The sequence below is a fragment of the Alligator mississippiensis genome, chromosome 5, assembly GCF_030867095.1.
Source record: "Alligator mississippiensis isolate rAllMis1 chromosome 5, rAllMis1, whole genome shotgun sequence".
NCBI classification, from domain to species: Eukaryota; Metazoa; Chordata; order Crocodylia; family Alligatoridae; genus Alligator; species Alligator mississippiensis.
Genome location: NC_081828.1, coordinates 139,656,159 through 139,676,615, shown reverse-complemented (window position 1 = coordinate 139,676,615; position 20,457 = coordinate 139,656,159). Strand labels below are relative to the sequence as shown.

Sequence of the window (20,457 nt, the reverse complement as noted above, 5' to 3'; positions counted from 1 at the left end):
TTGTCATATTTAGCAGGTGTACAGTAAAATACTTCTAATTGTTTTTTAGGGGAATGATGTCTAGTTCCATTGGATCTGAAACAAGGTTCTTTATGCATGCAGCTATTACCTTACCTTTCCCTTTCGTAGGAAGTGATAGTGTTTGACAGATTAACAAATTCTTGAAATCTCACGTATATGACCTTTTTGGCATTGGGACCTAATTCTATAAGGTACTGACTGCCTATGTCACCTGGTCAGAGTCCTTAGGAGTTTAGTAGATGTACTCCAGTACCCTGGAGGTTTGGTACATGGGAAACATTGTGGAAACAGCCAGTATCCCTTCTTGGAATACTTAGAATAATTAGAATAATTGTTTGAAAATGTTGGCATCTTCTTTTCTTTAAACATCAGTTTTAAAGCAAAATGAAAAGAGGGATTTTCCCCATTTATTTAGTTCTCCTGTGTGTACATGGTGTTTCACCCAATAAAGTTTCAGTAGCATATTACTAAAATTACAGTTTAAATTATTACCAAAATATGCTCACAACTGTGCCCAGAATTATGCATGAACCCTCTGTGACTGCTGCTTTTAGAGACCTCTAAATGTCATCATAAAAAAAGCCTTTAAGGTTCCTTGTCCAAGTCATACTGAAGTCAACTGTAGTGTTTCTATTTGTTTCACTAGATCTTAGGCCTGCAGTGAAGCAGAGATTGCCACAAACAATGCCAATGACTTAAAACCAGTAAATAGAAGAGGAAGCAATTATAATGTAATAAGACCTAGTATTGTGAGTTTCTGAGCCCCTTCTATGAATCATGCAGCACATTCAATTCCTTTTAACTTCTGTGGGACTTAGGATTTTGGCCCTCTTGCAGGGGCCTGCCTTATAGTTTTCTGATTGTAATCATGACTTAAATTTCCACAGATTATTCCGAACATTACTAGAAGTATTTATGTTATAGCATAGGAAACTATAATGTGCGAAACATCATGCCACTTGAGTTCAGATACTTGTTCATCAGTTCTCATCTACTGTTACTTAACATTAGTTAGGGTTTCTCTTTTTATGTTCACTTACAGACAAATGTAAACCAGATGACCTTTGCAAGCGTCCAAGAGCCCTTTCATGGCCGGCCTATGTGGATGCGACTTTCATTTTGGACAGCTCCCAGAAAATGAGCAATGCTGAATTTGGGAAAGTAAAAGACTTCCTGAGCAGATCACTTGATGTCTTTGACATTTCCTCTAACCCAGGAGCTGTTTCTACAGGTGATAGAGTGGCAGTGGTGAGCCATGCTCCCCCAGGTTTCAAGCCCAAGAATCGAAAGAGCCCAGTAAAGGTTGAGTTCAGTTTAATCACCTACAACAGCAAAGGTATAATGAGAAATCATATTGAAAAATCTCTTCAACAGCTGAATGGAGAAGGTGCTCTTGGCCATGCCATGGAGTGGACAATGAAAAATATTTTCTCAACGGCTCCCAAACCAAGAAGCCACAAGGTTATTATTGTTATATCTGCTGGAGAAACAAGTCCATGGGACAGGGAAATATTAAAGAAGGCATCTGTGAGAGCCAAGTGCCAAGGATATGCTGTGTTTGTAATTTCATTAGGACAATTTCATAATGCCAAAGAAGTGGAAGAGCTCACTAGCATTCCCTTGGAACAGCATTTGGTTCAGCTTGGTAGAACTCACAAACCTGAGCTTGACTATGCGGAGAAGTTTGTGAAAGCATTTGTACGTCTCCTCAGGGGTAAGTTGTTATTTCATAGTCCTGTTCTTGGCCATCCAGTGAGCCTTCCATGCTCAGTCAGTCCTAGGATTTGGGTTTTAGTGTCTGGGAGGGTGGCAGTCTATGCTACTGACACAGCCACTCTACCACATTATGGAGGTTATGGTAGAGAGTTGTACTATCAAGCAGAAATGTGCACATGTAACAGTTACGGACAGCATGAAAATTAGAGTTTTCAAAAATGCCCTATTTCCACTAGAGTTCAATGGGAGCGTGGTGCCTAATTTGTTTAGCTGCCTTTTTGTTTACATAGCAAAGTAATATAACATGTTTCATAGCCTTTTGCAAATGTAAATCTGTCATAGGGTAACTAAACGTATATATTGTATACTCATAATGTGGAATAACCTTCTCGGTGCTTTGTTGCATACAAAGCCCAGGGCAAAGGAAAACAAAAACATGATTTTGCAGTTTATAAGCTGCTTTTATTTTCAATATGGACAGAATAATACACACAGAAAAATCAGCAAGCAGTGTTTCCTCATACAGTTTTTAGAACTTAAGCATAGAGGTCTCATTCCTTTATCCATTTAGTGTAGTGGGATTCTTGATAATGATTTTAGGGTGTAGAATCAGACCCTTTAAATTCACTTTGTTATTTTCAGTGTACCTAATATCCCTATAAAATAAATTAATTCACTTATGTAAGAAGAATGTTTTAGACTAAAGGAAAAGCTGTTACAAAAAATGTTAAATTCTATCAAACTGATCAATCTCATTGCCATGTTATGAACAGGTACAACCAAGAAGTATCCACCAGAAGAGTTCAAGATAAAATGTGACAAGTTCAACTTTCAGAGCCAATGACCTATGTAAGTACAACCATGTTATTTCATAATTGTTTGAAAATAGCAAGGAGACAAGTTGGTAAATGAGAACTACTTAAAGAGTTCTCCTTGTTTGAGGCTTTCCAATAGGTGATAAGATTCACCTTTTAATACTTCATTCGTGCATATTAAAAGGTGCAACCCAAATACTGTGTTCTACCAGGGAACTGTCCAGCCAAAAATGTCTCCTGAAGACTGTTGGCAGTCAGGGGTGTCAGTGTTGATATCAAAATCCACCATTGCGGAGAGCTCTGCTCAGGGAATCTGAGGAGATAGGAAGGAGGAGGCATCTTTAAGCCACAATCCCAAGGGATATTAGATATTCCTCCTAAAACACTGTTAATAACCAGACCCAGAGTTGGCTTGTGCCATGCTTGTCATTGTATGGGTAATAACATTCGCTGCAATTCTCTAGAACATAGTGTCCATGTTGTACAGAAAGAGGACAGCAGTAGCTATTAGGCTAATTCAAGATGCCTCATTTAGGACAGTGTAACAGTTCTATGGCTCCAGGGGTGGCCATATGACTCCTGTTTGGTTCTAGCTGTAGGGTACCTGTGATTCTCTCCTTCCTGCCATACCTTGATGTTCTTAATTGATTTTTGGAAGGGAAGCTGTCCAAAGGGTCCTAGAGGAAGCTGCATTCTATCCTCCTACTAGAAAATCCCTCCTGGGCCTTGCTGGTCCCTGTGGCAAGGTGGGCATCTCTTGCTAGCTGCAGCTAGCTCCCCACCTGCCTCTGGGCATGCTACCCATCCGTCTCATCTGCCATGCCTTGTTCGTAATTAGTAAAGTTGTTAACTAAGGTAGGAGGCTGCCCATAGTTGCACCCCAATATTGGGGGGAGCTATCTGCAGCTCCATTCCATCCCTGCACCATGGCCCAAGCCTCACAGATGGCATCTCAGGCAGTTAGCTAAACCCTCGCCTTTGCCCATTAGCTGTGGCTGCCAACCGTGGGGACCTTTGGCTTCTGTAAGCCCTGGCCCCATATCAGGCCCAGCCAGGACCCCAAGCTTCTACACTTATCGTGGCTGTCCCTCACGGTGGGCCCCTGGCCTTTTTGACCCTTAGGTCCTGGCCCCAGCATTGACCAGTTGAGTCCCTCAGCAGGGTCTTTGCCTCCTGCCTGCACTTCTGGAGTGGGGTTCCCCATTCCCAGCTCAGGTGTTCCTGGGAGTATGCCTGGCTCTGCAGGGTCTCTCCTCAGCTGGCTCAGACACTTCCAGAAACTCACCTGGCCTATACTCCTCCTTTGATGTTACCCTTCGCACACACCATGACTGGTGCTCCAGGGTCTCACAGGGACTGTCACTCCCCCTCCCCCCCCCCGGAGCAGCAGGTCATTGTGCTTGGCTGCTGATCTTATTCTCAACCCACCCGAAGGTACGGGCTGGGGTTAAGGCACCCCTATTCAACTTTCACCAGGGTGGTCACTGGCCTGTCACTTCCTGGGGGCTCCCACGCCACTGAGAGCCCCACCAGGCCACCCACTCCCAGCAGAGTGCAGTTTTAGGTCATGCCCAGGACCAGAAGCCTCCAGCCATCCCCTACAACTCCTGCCCTTACCTCCAGGATGATAGCTGCAGCCTTGCAGCTAGGCAATGTTGCTGCCTCCTCTACCAGCAGGAAACTGATCTGGTTATAAAGGCAGCCAGGGATCTAAAATGGCTGCCGCAATCAAGCACCTGCTGGCAGCTTGGCTCAGGCCCTTAAAGTGGCAGGCACCAACAGTGCCCTGCCACAGTCCCCAATTCCATCCTCACTCTAAAGTGGCCCTCCTAGCCTGTATATGCCCCCAGGTCACCTGTTGCCTTAGGCAGTGGTGGGCAAAATGCAGCCCACAGGCTGGATGCGGCCCACCAGGCCATTCTATCCACCTGTGGGGCCCCTAAAAAATTTAGAAAATGTATATTCATCTGCCCCTGGCTGGCTGGCTGTCATGCAGTCTTCAACGGCTTCCCAAAACTCAGTAAGTGGCCCTCCGCCCAAAATAATTGCCCACCCCTGCCTTAGGGGCTATTCATGGTATCTGAATAGGTCTTACAGGCGATATCACTCAGTCACTCCTGTTGGAGCTTTCACCTTCTCAGCCTCTGCCCTTTTTCTCTTGCTGTAGCCTTCTAGCTCAGGCCCACAGTGTTGGTCCTGGCTTCTGGGCTCCATCTCTTGCCTCACCCTCTCGAGCTCTTATCTTTGCCTCTATCTGGACTGTGGGCTTTCTAGCCCCAGGCTCTGCTCCTCTGGGGTTGCAAGCCTCTCTCTCCACTGTCTGCCCCATCTGGGGCTCTGGACCTAGCCTTCTTGGCCTCAGGCCACTTCTCTCTCTCGTTCTTAGGTATCAGTCCTCTCAGATTCCAGTTGCCTTTTTCTTGACCACAGCCCTGGGCAGGACTCCAAAACACTGGTGCCCCTGGTACCTAGCTGCAGTTAACTGCAATGCTCCATAGACACCCCACAGTGTGTTAACCAGAATGCACCCCCTCAGACACCTTATTGTGGTGTTCACATACTCCCCTTAGAGATGCACCCAAACCACCAATGGAAAAATGCCAACAGAAAAATATAGGCACTGTGACTTTAACACAAGCTCTCAACCCACTGGCTCTCTCTGAAACCCACTCTTCCTTCTGGGTCTCAGTCCCCTACCAGCCCTCAGCTCCTTGCTGATCTCAAGCTGAATGAGGTCTTAGTCATCCCACCAGGCATCTTGCAGCAGAGCTCCTTTCCCTTCGGCTTCTGGGGCTATACTGCCTTCCCTGCCACAAGCCCTGGGTTTGTGCATCTTTCAGGCCCTGTCCCTTTCCAGTCAAGTGACATCCCTGGGCTGGCCGCAGATCTTCCCTAAGTAGGCTTGCTAGATGGCTTCCAGAGCACCCTGTAGCAGTGCCTTGTCTCCTGTGCTGTGTTCTGCCTTGCAGTACCACTGCTTAGCCGCTAACACTGCAATAGGCACTCTGCTGCCCCTGCAAGCTCCACTTTATAGAACTGTTGTGGCACAGCTTGCTCTAGGATAAGTCCTGCTAGCCTGAGGGCTCTGGTGAATGGCAATTAGGTGCACTGAGAGACTATCTTCTATGCAAGTGATATGGAAAACTTTCATGTAGCATGGAGTGGCTTGCGCCTCCTGTGCTCATCAGTCTGTTTGCATGCACAGCTTGCCAGTAGACACAACTGCTGGGGTTTTTTTCTGCAGATCCACATGTGCTGCTTCATGCTGGAACAAAAAAAATCACTACTGTTCTGTTCACTCCATGCAGTCACTGTAGCAAGGGCTCATAAGATGGTGCTCTAGACTTTTTGTAACATACAGGGGAAAAAAAATAAAGCCTTGGTGGCTGGGAGGAACAGTGGCAGCTGATAGTAATAGGAAAGTCCATGGGGACTGAGGTTTTGGAAGAAGTCTAGAAGGATTGGTGGGTGGAGAGAGTCTGGGCAAGGGTGAGCGTGGGGCCATGGGAGCTGGAACATGCTTGGGTTGTAGATGTCTGTCTAAAACCTTCAAGTTTCCACCACAATTGCTCTCCTTCCTTAGCCTGTTTTTTCCCTGAACACTGTAGTTTGTTTTGGTACCAGCACAAAGATAGGACAGAGAGGCACTGGGTTCATTTGCCTACATGAAGCCATGCATCACTGGGTCTGCTAGTGGCTAGGAGACATAGCTCCGGCACCCTTCCTCCAGTGGATGTGAGACCTTTCAACTGTGCTGCAGGCAGTTGTGAAAGAGTAACTGAATTCATGGGTGTCCTAAGAGATGTATAACACCTGGTCACCCTGGATAAACAGGCTCAAAAAAGGCATCAAGTAAAGGCAGGAGAACTAGGGCAGAGCCAGAAAACCTTGGTGCAAGGATGGGTTGTGGTGGGGATGGCTGTTAGCAAGGGCTGTTGCTTAAGAGGAGAGATGCAATAAAAACTAAACTAAACAAACAGAAAATACACAGAAGCAAAGGGCAGGGCTTTATTCTAGTTCATGATATGACTGCATAGGCACGCTTGGTATAACAAAAATAACTGATTTTAGGAGCTTGCCTCTATCATGTTACAGACAAAGGTTGTAAGACAGGAGCAGTGAGCCAGTAGCAGGGCTGCTGACCCAGGTGTTTTTGTTACCAGTAAGTAAACCAGAAGGAGCAGGCACTGCAGGCCATGGGCCAGCCAGAATGATATGTTAACATACCTGCTACACTGAGCAGCTGGCTACTGGCCCAGAGTCATCAGATTCGCAGCTGTATCGGCAGCTGTCCCTGCTCTGTTTCTTCTAAGTGAAGCCCAGAGATGCATGCTGTCATGCTCCTTGACTAGAAGTAGGAGTAACATGTAACCATACAACTGTTTGCTATACGCATTTATTTGCATTCACCACCTTGCACTTGAGCACTTCAGCCTTGCCCACTCCTTTTCCATAGCAGACCTGCTGGCTTTCTCCTCTAGTATACCGTTGCCTTTACAATTGGGAAATCTTTAAATCTTTAAATAAAAATGAGAGCTTGTCAAGAAAATTGCCTGCAAGGGATGGGTGAGAGAACATTATTAGGGTGCTCTGAGAGAGCTTGATCTGCTGCTATATTGTACCTGTTCTGTGGATAAAGAAGATCTATGGTACATTAATTTAATTCTCTTTGGGTGCATCTACGCATTCAATTGGTGTAGCACAATAAACTCTGGTGCAGTTTGCACCAGAGTTAATGGCTCCTGGGACCACAGCAGTTTGAGCCGGAGCAGAGCATCCCCAGGCTGATAGCAGGCTCAGTCAGCCCTGCTGCTTCCCAGTGTGAGGTGGGCATAGGCTGAGCCACAGGGCAGGAAAGGTAAAATAGGTGGGAAAAGGTTTGTTCTGAAAAGACTCGGTCACCTCTTTTGGATAATACAAATAATGAGACATTTACCAAGATGAATTTTATAAGTAGATGTTCCAAATTTTAAATTATTCTTGTAGTTCTTTTCTGAACCTTTTCCAGAAGCCTTCGACATCTGGAGACAGGGCTCCCATAAGTCTCACTAATACTCTGTACAAAGAAAACACACACTCCTCATACTATTACTGCCTGCTTCTCTTCTCTCCTGAAAGGTGGCAATAAACAATTAGGCCACAGAGTTCAATGAGTTTAAGCAAGCTATTTTACCATCTACTGAGATGCCTGGCAAGGGTGTCAGTCAGCCATCTATGAATCCTTTAGTCCAGTGCAGCTCAACCTTTTAGAGTGGTGGGCTGGGTGCATGCAGCCCTGCTGCACTGTGGGCCATCATTTCCCTCTGGTAGAGGAGAGGTGAGGGAGAGGGAGGGAGAGAGCAGGGAGGACTGGGGAGACCAGTGGTACAATACAGAGCAGGGAAGAGGATGCATGATGATCTCCAGTGCCAGAGCTGTGGTCTGGATCCAGCCTGTGGGTTGAACACCACTGCTTTAGGCCTTTGGTTTTGACACCTGAAACTGTAAATATATTTACATTGTATTCACAAATCTTGTTGACATGCAGCAATTTAGGAACAAATAGGAAGGATAGGAATAGGAAGTTCACCAAGAACTTCATTTTGAAAAAAACCCCTGTGTGTATTATTTTAAGGGTTTAGAATATAGCTTTTAAAAAACTTACGTGGTGTTTGTCCTAAACTAAAACGCAATGTAAGGTGCGGGGGAGTTATTTAATACATGTACTGCTGTGATATCTTTAAAGCTCTTAAAAGTTCACAAGTTACTGTAAATACATCTGGATGTTTTTCTTCTTGGAAATCTGTTGGATCCTTCAGTCTTAAAAGTAAACAAGAAACTAAATTAACTATGTTTGGGCTAATTAAGGTGTCCTTAAACCTTCTTTTCCAATGTGGAAACATTGTTTTCTCCTCCTAGCTGTACTTGGCTGCAGAGAGTTCACAGAGAAAACTGAGTAGCTGGAATTAACTGCAATCTCCTCCGTTTGCTCATAGGAACACATCTCAGTCTACCAACACAAGCCAATACAATTGAGCAGAGCTTCCAGCTTTTAAGAGTCCTCTATTTCAGACCACCAGTACTGTTTGCAAACAGCTGTCCTCCAGCTTAACATAGTTTAGAATTTGCCTGTTAAATTTGACTCTCTTCTTTAACCTACAGATTAGGTTAATTAAAATTGTTGATTTTTTTTTTTTCCTGAAAAAATATTGCTAACAGTAATTTTTATAGGCTTAAAGGACCAGCTTGTGGGAGTCTATTGAGTCCATTTGATTTTGATTCCTAATAAACTTTTCCTGAGTTTCCCCCCACAACAAGTCTAGGACTTCGAGGGTTCCTATATATCAAAACTTCTAGGGAAATCTATTCTGCCGCTGGCTCAGGCTCTGATTCTCTTTTTTTCTGTTTCTTTTTCTGTTCCTTTTTTTTTTTCCTTTTTTTCCATTTAGTACAAATACTCCTCCTCGCTGTTAAAAACATGGAGTCAGCTACAAGCAGTACAGTTTTCATATTAGTTATTTCTTTATACTGTGACTGTCCAGGACTACTTTTTAATCATAATACTGGGAGGATTGTTTCTTTCCCTTATCACTTAAATTGCTTGTTTGCAGTTCGTTTGTCCTGCTTTTTGTCACTTTAGATTCCCTTTTTGGGTTGTTTATTTTTTTTCTCATACTGCTGGTAACTGATAACAACATGGACATTGCCTTGTCCTGTTTGTCTTAAAGGATCTTTAAATACCTTGTACATTTTTGTATGAGTCCACTGAAGTTGCGTGTTCTTCAACCTGATCTTTAACCCATTCATAGTTCCACTATCCAGTGATAACTGGGCTTTTAACTGACTTGTCTCTAGTCATTTACCTGAACAGCTTCTTTGCTATCACATAGGTGGATATTCAGATTTTCAAGCTCGGCTACTTCTGCCTGCCAGTAACTGACTTGCTGGTTGGAAACTTGCATTTGAACCCTCTCTGCTAACCCTTTGATTTCCAATTTTAGATTGTATTTGTAGCTGCGTGGACACCTCTTTTCTCTTTTATTTTCTACTGGGGTAGAGGTGCCCAAGCCCCAGTAAAGCTTTTGCTAGGGCTATTTTGGCTATACTGTAGACCAGCGGTTCAAATCCCCTTCCTCTTTGGAGGAGAAGGAAGTGTTTCACCGCTCACAGCAGAGTTTCATCTTACTGGAAGTACAGATGAGCTCGCAGTTTTGCTGTAGTTGCTTTGCAGTGTGCACCTCTAGCCTGCCTTCTGCCCGACTTCAGACTAACATGATTAACTACCTCTCTGTAATGAGCATGGGAGACTGCCCTTTTCAGCTCGGGTTCTTCTGCATCCCTTGTCTGGGAGGACATCCTCCAGTTTCTTTGCTATCTCTTGCAATTGCTGACAGTTCTCAGAGAGTGCTCCTTTCTTGTTGGTCACTCGTCCCAGCACCTCCTAGGACACCTGGGCAGCCTGTACTACCTGCAGGTTACTTTCAATCATTTGTCGGGCTTGCTGCTCACCCATAACCAGCACTTGCAAAACGCCTAGCTCTGCCTAGCCATGTTCTAAACCTGTCAGGGGCATCCCTATTCACTTTCATCAGCCTTGGAATAATGCCTTTTTTTAATGTAGCCGTCCCCCATTTAGTAGCCACAAGCTTTCCCTGTTGGTTATAACATGCATTAAGGATGACCAGGAAAAGAAATTTAAAATACCAGTGCTTAATTGTGTCTGCTCTTGTTTATTTGTATACAGAAGGCAGGCATATTATTCTTATAACTGATCAATTAGGATCTACTAAAAACATGTCCTGGAACCAGTAAGATCCTCCATGAGAGGAGATGTTTATATCAACTAAACATATCAACTGAACATGAGATTACATCTTTGTCTTGCTATAGTTAACAAAGGCATCATTTTTTTTTCAGAGAGAGGCAGTTAGCCGTGTTAGTCTAAAATAAGGCAGAAGGCAGGGTGGAGTTGCACGGTTGCATACAAAAGCTTGTGCATCGCTGATTTAGTTGATCTATGAGGTGCAACTCTGTTTTTCATATTGTTTTGTTTTCAGTCAGGCTGTCTAAATCACACTTATTACCACTTGGTCTAGGTCAGGGGTAGGCAACGTTATTTGGCCAGAATGCCAAAAAAACCCCACAATGTCTACCTTGGAAGGTGCCAGAGTGCTGACATGCCGGAGCAACTGTTTGCAGCCTCCCAGCTGCAGCTGGCCCACGGAGCCCAGTCTGCTTGCAGCAGGGCTTGCATCCCGCCAGCTTCCTGCTGGGAGCAACCTGGCCTCCATGGCTGGCAGAAGCTGCTTAGAGCCTGGGCTGGCAGTGGTGTGCCGAGCAAAATGGCCTTGTGTGCCATGCTCGGCACATGTGCCAGGGGTTGCTGACCCCCTGGTCTAGGTTATAACTGGTTGGCTTGACCCACAAGATTGTGTTTTTTTTCCCTGACTTTGAAGTTGCAGAAATTCTTGCTTTCACAGAAACTCCTACCAGATGTGATCTGAAAGGGGCTTCAGGCTCTGAATCAGATGTCCCAGAATTGGGTCCTATGGCTCACTCTGCTTAGCTAATGGGTTCCAACTGGATTTTGGCCATCACCAATTGCCTTGTAAAAGCTGAATCAAAGCTTATTGGAAATATGTGATTAAGAAATCATGTCACGCCTTCATAAAGGGATGGTCTGTTTGTTTTGCTTTTCAGATGGCTGAAAAGTAAGAGACTATCAGAAGAAAGTAGGAAATTAAAGAATTAAACTCATCATGGTTCCAGTATGAAAATCCTGTATTTATGCTATCTAACTCCCCTTACTGTCCTCAACAAAGTTGCACAATACACCTGGGCATGCTCTGTCAAATACCTACCTAATTCTCCCACTTGCTATTATTTTTAAAGAAACACAAAAATGCCATTGTTTTAAACGGTTTGAAAAATCAAGAATATGCCTTCATTGCAAACTGCTAAGTGATCTCTTTCATTTCACAGAGAGTTAAAGATACGGGTATCAGTACCTCTCAGGATCAGACTCTTGAAGAGACATTCTCTGTCTCCTTCCTCGGTTAATTTGGACTCTTTGTTGGCGTTGGGCAATAAGAAGCGTGAAATGAACTTTTTCTACAACGGTTCATATTTCAGCTATTAAACTATTGGGAAAAAACCTGCTTGTTTCAATGACTTCACCCTCCATATTGCTTTCATGAGTGTACAAACAGTAAGAAGGTTTATTAATCACTATTATAGTGACTATAAAGAGCAGCCATATTTTTCATGTCTGTATGATTCACTTTAATTAAAGGGAAACTATACAGTAAGAAAAATTTTAAATCTTCATGAGAGCACAATCTATATCTCTTCTGAAACAATTTCTGACTCATGGATTAACAGCAGCATGTCAAGAGAGGCCACAACTGAGCAATGTAAAAATAACAGACAAAAAAGTTTTAGAATTTTTGTACCCAATAGCTGCCAGCTAATAACTGGGTTTTAATGAAGTCCTGATATATGTGGGATTTATATTTATGTACCACACATGTTTCTGAATACTACAATTTCAAGTTGTCTCGAGAAAAAGAATTGATGAATAGTCAGGCTTGTTATATACTTACAAAGCTTCAAGGTAATGATTGTGCATAGAAAAAATGCAATAAGTTCAAGTGGGCATGTTCTATAGCTCACTTGAACATTTTATCTGTAAAACTAAAAAGCTTGAGGAAAAGGTCAGCTCAGCAAAACACCTTCCCTCTTCAGTGGTTAAAGTAGCTGAATACTGCACTTGTTAAACTTTTGAATGCAGAATTGTGCTGAGCCCGACATAGCATGGGAAAAAATAATTCTCTAATGTATATTTTACCTGTATATGTTTGCTCCAAGAAGAAAGAAAATACATTTTTTTACAAAATATCACTGAAGTTTTTTTAACTATTTTTCTGAAACTTCTGCTGGAGTTGTGTTTCATGTTCTCATAATAAATAAAAATAAATAGGGGGGATTCATTTAATGAGTTTACACTGATTAAAAGAATGGATGCAATGGATAAAAAGGCATCTTTTGTTAAGAATGTTTTACACAATAGCACTAGTAGGAACCACTTCTAAAAACAGTTTTTTTTCATACTAAATCTGTACCTATCTGTCAGAGAAAAATTGGAACTATATGATGATAATGAATATCCTCACACTACACAAGTGGCTGCAAAAGATGTCATGTATCTGGGATAAATCATTTTATCCTGGGGAAAAAGTGAAAGCATATAGACATTCACATCCTTTATCCTGGGATAAATGATAAAAAGTTCCCTGGATAAGAAGTAGTAATGACTTATCCTGGGAAATTGCAAAATATATCTGTACAGTTATCCCACTATTACATCATTGAGTCAATGGCAGAAAAGAGCACTGCATTCAGCCATTAACTAAAACATGATTAGAAGAGTGATGTTTTTGTTCGGGACAAACACAAGCACAGCTTACCCCAGTACAAATGCAACATCTGTTCCTAGCCAATGTTCCTTTTGTCAAGCTCTCTTTGAGCAGGGAGAAGGTGTGAAGGTGGTAGAATGGGGTAGGCAATGTTTTTTTTGGCTGGAGTGCCAAAAAAACCACACTGTCTACCTTGTAAGATACTGAAGTGCCAGCATGCCAGAAAAACAAAACGAGGGCAGGGGGTACATGGCAGGATGCACTGCATACTAGTATAGTTAATAATCATAAATGTTGCTTTTTTTATGGTAAATACCAGATTTTCTAAAAATTGTAAACCTGGTAACAATAAATAAAACTGTTGATAATACCTTTGATCTTGTGTATTTGTTCTGTGCAGGTCCCCACACAACAGCTCCCCAGCCCTGCCCATGCCCCTGGCCCCTAGCCCTGCCTGAAGGGGCCCCCAGCTGCCAGGGCTATGGGGCCATGGACCCAGGTCTGCAGCTCCCTGCCTGCCCCCAACAGAAGGCAGTGGCTGCTGCAACAGGAGCATAAGCCAGCTCCCCCACTGCTGCTGCCTGCTGTCTGCAGGGTCACAGAGGGGTCACACAGGGAACCTGCCTACCACTGCAAGCTCTGTGCGGCCCTGGTCACACTTCCCTTGTGTGCACAGGGGCAGCATGGGCAGCAGCACAGGGTTGTGTCCCTCATTGCTGCCCCTGCCTGCAGGGGAAGTGTGGCCCAGGCAACAAGGAGCTCAAAGTGGCAGGCAGCTTTTGTGCACCCCTGCTGTGCCCTGCTGCGCTGGAGAGGCAGTGGGGGAGGGCAGCACGGTGGGGAGCATCGCTGGTATCTGCTGCCTCCCCGGAGCCTGGGGCTGGGGTTGGGAGGCAGCTGGGGTTGGGAGGCAGCGGCCCAGGCTCTGGGTAGCTGCTGCCAGCCATGGTGTCTGGGCTGCTTGCAGCAGGGTTTGCAGCCTCCCGGCCACCTGCTGGGAGCAGCCCAGGCTGGCAGCAGCTGCCTAGAGCCCAGGCTGGCGGTGGCATGCCAAACAAAATGGTTGCCGACCCGTGTGGTACAATATAAGAAGTCATGTGCCGTCCTTTCTGTGGCACGAGAGTTTTTGCTGATGAAAGTGGAGATCCAGCAGTAAAACATTCTAAACTCATTTCTTTTTTTTACAATACCATTTTGTTTTCAATCTTTTTTTATACAGTGCATTCAAATAAATAGGACAGTATTGTAGGAGGTTTGCAGTTCTACCTCTGCGATGGTAAGAATCATTCCATAAGAATCACTATTGTCAGTTTTAAGAGTATGGATTAGCAATGCTACCAAAGAACTTAAAGAAAAACTCTTTGGACTTCAGGTAAGATTTGGGGCAACATGGATGCTATTGTTTTCTGTGTGATGTTGGGTGACTCAGAACTCGCGGAGTTGGTCGCTAATTGTGTCTTCTTTATTTTTTGGATATTCATGTTGGGATTCCTAAGGTCTTAGCTTTCAAAGGCACTCAGCTTCTGCAATTCTTACAATGTCTTACTAGAGTGGCTTACCAAATATCACTTGTCATGTCTGTCCGTGGCTAGAAACCATGCTTTTGAGTCCCAGATTCCTGCCTAAACCCTGCCATGTTTTTACTTCCCCTTCCCTCATTTGCAAACAACTTTCAGTTTCTATAGAAAGTGAGTGAGAGAGAAGCCCTATAGATATTGGCCTCTTTCATTATAGATTCCCTGTCCCTCTTGTGTACTGAGTGAGGCAGGATTCATGAATAAAATATGAATAAAATATAGCATGATGTTTCATAAACATGAATGCTGCCTGTCCCCGGATGCTGTGGAGGCACAGCAAGCTCCCGCAGGTGGCGGTGGTGCTGTTGGTAGCCACGGTGCTGTCAGCAGCAGGGGAAGGTGGTGTGACCACCCACTAATGGCACCTTTTCACAGGGGGTGGATCGCCACACTCAGGGGGTGCATGTGCACCCATGTGCACCCCCTACACGTCACCAATGCTTATAACTAAAAGTTATTTCATAACAGAACTACACACTACAGTGGAGCAGTTTTATACCTGGTTGGGTATAACTAGTATTTCTTTTCTACGTTACTACAAGGTTTCATTGCTGCAAACTTCACAGCACTTCCAGCTGGATCCCCCAGCCTTTACAGATAATTTGTTGGTGCTTTTTGCAGGGGTTTAGGTTGTAGCCGTGTTGGTCTAAGGATATAGGCAGACAAGGTTCCTTGGGTTAATTTGATATCTTTTATTAGACCAACCCAAATGGTTGGAGAATAGTTATTAAGCAAGCTTTCGGGTTCAAAAACCCTTCGTCAGGCTAAGGACGCTGCAGCAGTTGCTGCGTGCTGTTCCTGGATGGAATGAAAAGTAAAGAAGCCAGGGGCTGGGCTGGGCTGGGGAGTCAGTTGCCAGGCAGATTGTAATGTATCAAAAATCCAATGTCTGTGTTTAGTCCCTGATCTCTAGTATCCAGCAGGTTGATGAAATGGAGCTCATAGGCTCGTCTCTGGGATGTGTTGTGTAAATTTCCCTTGAGGATCAGGACTGAGAGATTGGAGAGAGAGTGGCCCTCCTGTGAGAAATGTGCCCCCACCGGTTATTGGGTGTTTCTGTCTTTGATGGATTTCCGGTGTGCGTTCATTCTGGTGCGCAGTTGTTGTCTGGTCTCTCCTACATATCTTCCATCAGGGCATTTGGTGCATTGGATGAGGTATACTACATTCCTGGAGGTGCAGCTGTAAGATCCTGGGATGCTGATGGCTCTGTTGTGGGGTGTAGTAATAGTGGGGGTGGTGGAGATGTGTTGGCAGGTTTTGCATTTCTTGTCCTGGTACAGTCTGGATTCTTTTGGTGTGTTCTGGGGCTGAGGAAGTTTGCTTCTTGTGATGAGGTTGGCGAGGTTCGGTGCTTGTCTGAAGGCTAGGATGGGTGGCTCTGGGAAGATTTTTTTAAGAATAGGGTCTTTTTCTAATATGGGTTGCAAGTTTTTGAGGATTTTCCATATAGGTTCAAAGGATGGGTGATAGGTCATAACCAGCGGTGTGCGAGTTGTGGGTGTTTTTCTTATGTACTGCAGCAGTTCTTCACGTGGTATCCAGGTGGCTCTTTCAAACGTGAGATCTACCTCTGGAGGAGTGTCCTTGCTGGGTGAAAGCCTTTTTAAGATTGGTGAGGTGGCGATCCCGGGTGTTCTCTTCAGTACAGATGCGGTGGTATCTGAGGGCTTGGCTGTATATCACAGCTTTTTTGGTGTGTTTCGGGTGATTGCTGGTTTTGTGCAGATATGTGTGTTGGTCTGTGGGTTTCTTGTATACTGTGGTCTGTATTTTACCCTTCTGGATACTGATCATTGTGTCTAAAAAGGGGATGTTGGTGCTGGAGTATTCTAAAGAAAGTCGAATGGAGGGATGGTGACTGTTGAATTTCTGGTGGAACTCAATTAGAGATTCCTGGTTCTCACTCCAAATGATGAAGATGTCATCGATATATCGTAAGTACAGCAAGGGTTTGATGGTGCAGTTCTTGAGGAAGTCTTCTTCCAGGTGGCTCATAAAAAGGTTGGCATACTGTGGGCCATTTTAGTGCCCATAGCTGTTCCCATCGTCTGGAGGAAGTATTGATTATTAAAAGTGAAATTGTTGTGTGTGAGGGTGAAGTGTATAAGCTCAGTGATATCTTTGGGTCTGTATTCTGGGTTGTAATCTTGTTCCTGTAGATATGTAAGGCAGGCATGGATGCCATCCTGGTGTGGGATGTTGGTGTATAGGCTGGTAACGTCCATGGTGGCTAGGAGTGTGTTGCTGGGAAGGTGGTCTATGTTTTTAAGTTTCCGTAGCAAGTCATATCTGCACAAAACCAGCAATCACCCAAAACACACCAAAAAAGCTGTGATATACAGCCAAGCCCTCAGATACCACCGCATCTGTACTGAAGAGAACACCCGGGATCGCCACCTCACCAATCTTAAAAAGGCTTTCACCCAGCAAGGACACTCCTCCAGAGTTGAAAGAGCCACCTGGATACCACGTGAAGAACTGCTGCAGTACAGAAGAAAAACACCCACAACTCGCACACCGCTGGTTATGACCTATCACCCATCCCTTGAACCTATACGGAAAATCCTCAAAAAATTGCAACCCATATTAGAAAAAGACCCTATTCTTAAAAAAATCTTCCCAGAGCCACCCATCCTAGCCTTCAGACAAGCACCGAACCTCGCCAACCTCATCACAAGAAGCAAACTTCCTCAGCCCCAGAACACACCAAAAGGATCCAGACCGTGCCATGACAAGAAATGCAAACCCTGCCCCCACATCTCCACCACCTCCACTGTTACTACACCCCACAACAGAGCCATCAGCATCCCAGGATCTTACAGCTGCACCTCCAGGAATGTAGTATACCTCATCCAATGCACCAAATGCCCTGATGGAAGATATGTAGGAGAGACCAGACAACAACTGCGCACCAGAACGAACGCACACCGGAAATCCATCAAAGACAGAAACACCCAATTACCGGTGGGGGCACATTTCTCACAGGAGGGCCACTCTCTCTCCAATCTCTCAGTCCTGATCCTCAAGGGAAATTTACACAACACAGCCCAGAGACGAGCCTATGAGCTCCATTTCATCAACCTGCTGAATACTAGAGATCAGGGACTAAACACAGACATTGGATTTTTGATACATTACAATCTGCCTGGCAACTGACTCCCCAGCCCAGCCCAGCCCCTGGCTTCTTTACTTTTCATTCCATCCAGGAAGAGCACGCAGCAACTGCTGCAGCGTCCTTAGCCTGATGAAGGGTTTTTGAACCCAAAAGCTTGCTTAATAACTATTCTCCAACCATTTGGGTTGGTCTAATAAAAGATATCAAATTCACCCAAGGAACCTTGGTGTTTTTTAGCTTTCAATGATTTATGTACTCCTCTATAAATCCCCCTACTCATTTCATCTTGTTTTCTTCATCCAGCTCCACAAGAATTCCTCAATATCCTTTTCTACCAAACACAGTCAATGACCTTTCCCATATCTTGTACCTCTCCTGTAAACCTCATTTCTCTTCCTTACCCTTGAAGTCCAGTTACAAGTGGGACTCAAATATTGTTAAGCAGGATGAGCCTGCTGAAAGAGATGTTTTGAATGAAAAACTATGTTGAAGATTAGCTACTTCTAGGTTAAAAGGGAGTGGACTGATCTAGTTTTTATCACAAATCTGGAACCATATTTGCAAAAGTTGCTGAGTACATATGACTAAGAGAGACCAGCAGTTCAGGGAGGGAGGAAGATTTTACCTTGAGGAAAAATCAGAACTTTACTGTAGATAATACTTTTTTTTCTGATGATAATAGTTCCATCATTCAATGTAAAAAAATTTTTTACAGTGTTCTAGAAATATTTTTTTCCAAATAGAAAGCTGTCTTTAATGCAAGCAATAGCTTTGGATCAATTAGAAAGCAAGAAAAAAATTACAATTGATTTATATCAATTTGTACAAACAACTTTCCTAATGAAGGAGCATCCATATGCAAGGAGTTTGCCCGGGAACTGGCTGAGGCGGCATGCTCCAGGACCATGGTTGTCATGGGTGACTTCAATTACCCGGACATCTCATGGGAGGATCGCTCAGCAAAATCTGAGCGGTCGCAGAGCTTCCTCTCGTGCGTGGATGACCTCTACCTGACTCAAGAAGTCTATGGGCCAACGAGAGGCAAAGCGCTGCTCGACCTGGTACTGGCTGCTGGGGATGACCTAGTCGGCGACCTAGTGATCAGTGGGAAGCTGGGTGACAGCGACCACGAGCTGATCACCTTCACCATCCGCCAAAAAGCTGGCAAGTCAGTCAGCAACACGGAAGTCCTTGACTTCAGGAAAGCCGACTTTGACAAGCTCAGGAGGCTTGTCAGCGAGGCCTTAAGGGACCATGACCCCAGGGAGAGGGGAGTTCAAGAAGAGTGGTTGTTCCTCAAGGGAGCGATCCTCAATGCACAAACTAAGTCTATTCCATCTTGGAGGAAAGGCAGCAAGAGGGCACAGCAGCCCTCCTGGCTCTCCAGGGACCTAGCAGACCTCCTGAGGCTAAAAAGAAAGGCCTACAAAGGATGGAGGATGGGAGTCACCTCCAAGGAGGATTATTCTGCACTGGTCCGGTCCTGTAGGGAGCAGACCAGGAAAGCCAAGGCTGCAACTGAACTCCAACTAGCTTTGAGCATCAAGGACAATAAAAAGTCCTTTTTCAGATATGGGGGGAGCCGGAGGAAAAGCAGGGGCAACATTGGACCCCTGCTGAACCAGATGGGGCAACTGACAACTGACGCCCAGGAAAAAGCCAACCTATTAAATAGGTACTTTGTGTCGGTCTTTCATCAGTCCCATGGGACGCCCATGCCCGCTACGGGACAGGGAAGTCCGGGTGAGGGTGATCCCCTGCCCTCCATTAATGCTGACTTTCTGAAGGAACATCTTGAGAAGCTGGATACCTTCAAGTCAGCCGGCCCTGACAATCTTCACCCCAGGGTACTCAAGGAGCTGGCGAGCATCATAGCCCAGCCTCTAGCGCGGATCTTTGAAAACTCTTGGCGCTCTGGTGTAGTGCCCGAAGACTGGAAGAAGGCCAATGTGGTGCCTATCTTCAAGAAAGGGAGGAAAGTGGATCCGGCTAACTATAGGCTCATTAGCCTGACTTCTATCCCAGGGAAGATCTTAGAAAAGTTTATTAAAGAGGCCACCCTTAATGGCCTGGCCGACACCAACATCTTAAGGGATAGCCAGCACGGGTTTGTTGTGGGTAGGTCTTGCTTGACCAATCTCATTTCCTTCTACGACCAGGTGACCTATCACCTGGACAAGGGAGAAGAGATTGATGTCATATTTAAGACAGACCTCACCCCTGTCAGGTCAAAGTACAGAGAAAGAGAGAGAAAATGAAAAAAATCTTAGGAAAATTGTTAAGAAAAAAAGGATTGTATGCACAAAAGTTATATATGTTTAGTTAGAGAGTATGGGTATGCAACGTATAATAAACTGTTACAAACTGTTGACTGTTTACTAGCAAATGATTTCTTGCAGGTAATCCTTCTGGGATTTCTGTGTGGAAATTGTGATGGTTAAGGAAATGAAGAATTAATTTCTTGTCTGCTGGTAACTGCAAAACCTTCTATAGTTTCTCTTTGGCTTATAGATGAAAAATTGTCCCAAACTAGAGGAATAGTTCAAAATATGTGTTGTTGGTTCTCTCTACTGTATTTGCTTGTGTAATCCAAATTTAACATAACATTGCTCTGAAGGCAAAGGAACTTAGTTAATCAAAAGTTAGACTATGCCCTTTCTTTTTTTCTCTCTCTCTCTGCAAGCCTTTCATGTATGTAGTTTGCCAGATGTGCTGGCAAAATGTAATGCAAAGAAGTCAACACTCACTATAGGAATAAAAAGAAAGACCTATGCAAATAATAATGGGCTATGAGGATCACCTTGCTCACCCCTGAC

The 20,457-nt window shown here is 44.5% G+C and overlaps 1 protein-coding gene across 1 annotated transcript in view; it reads left to right on the top strand.

The window, feature by feature from the left end:
* Positions 1 to 13,314, top strand: part of LOC106737326 (collagen alpha-6(VI) chain) — an 88,580-nt gene extending 75,266 nt beyond the window's left edge. Inside the window, exons 36-38 of the mRNA XM_059729356.1 lie at positions 1,064 to 1,735; positions 2,511 to 2,586; positions 11,514 to 13,314. Of these exons, the coding sequence (XP_059585339.1) occupies positions 1,064 to 1,735; positions 2,511 to 2,581 (743 nt within the window). The 3' untranslated portion in view covers positions 2,582 to 2,586; positions 11,514 to 13,314. The remainder of the gene's footprint in view (positions 1 to 1,063; positions 1,736 to 2,510; positions 2,587 to 11,513) is intronic.
* The last annotated feature ends 7,143 nt before the right edge of the window (positions 13,315 to 20,457 follow it).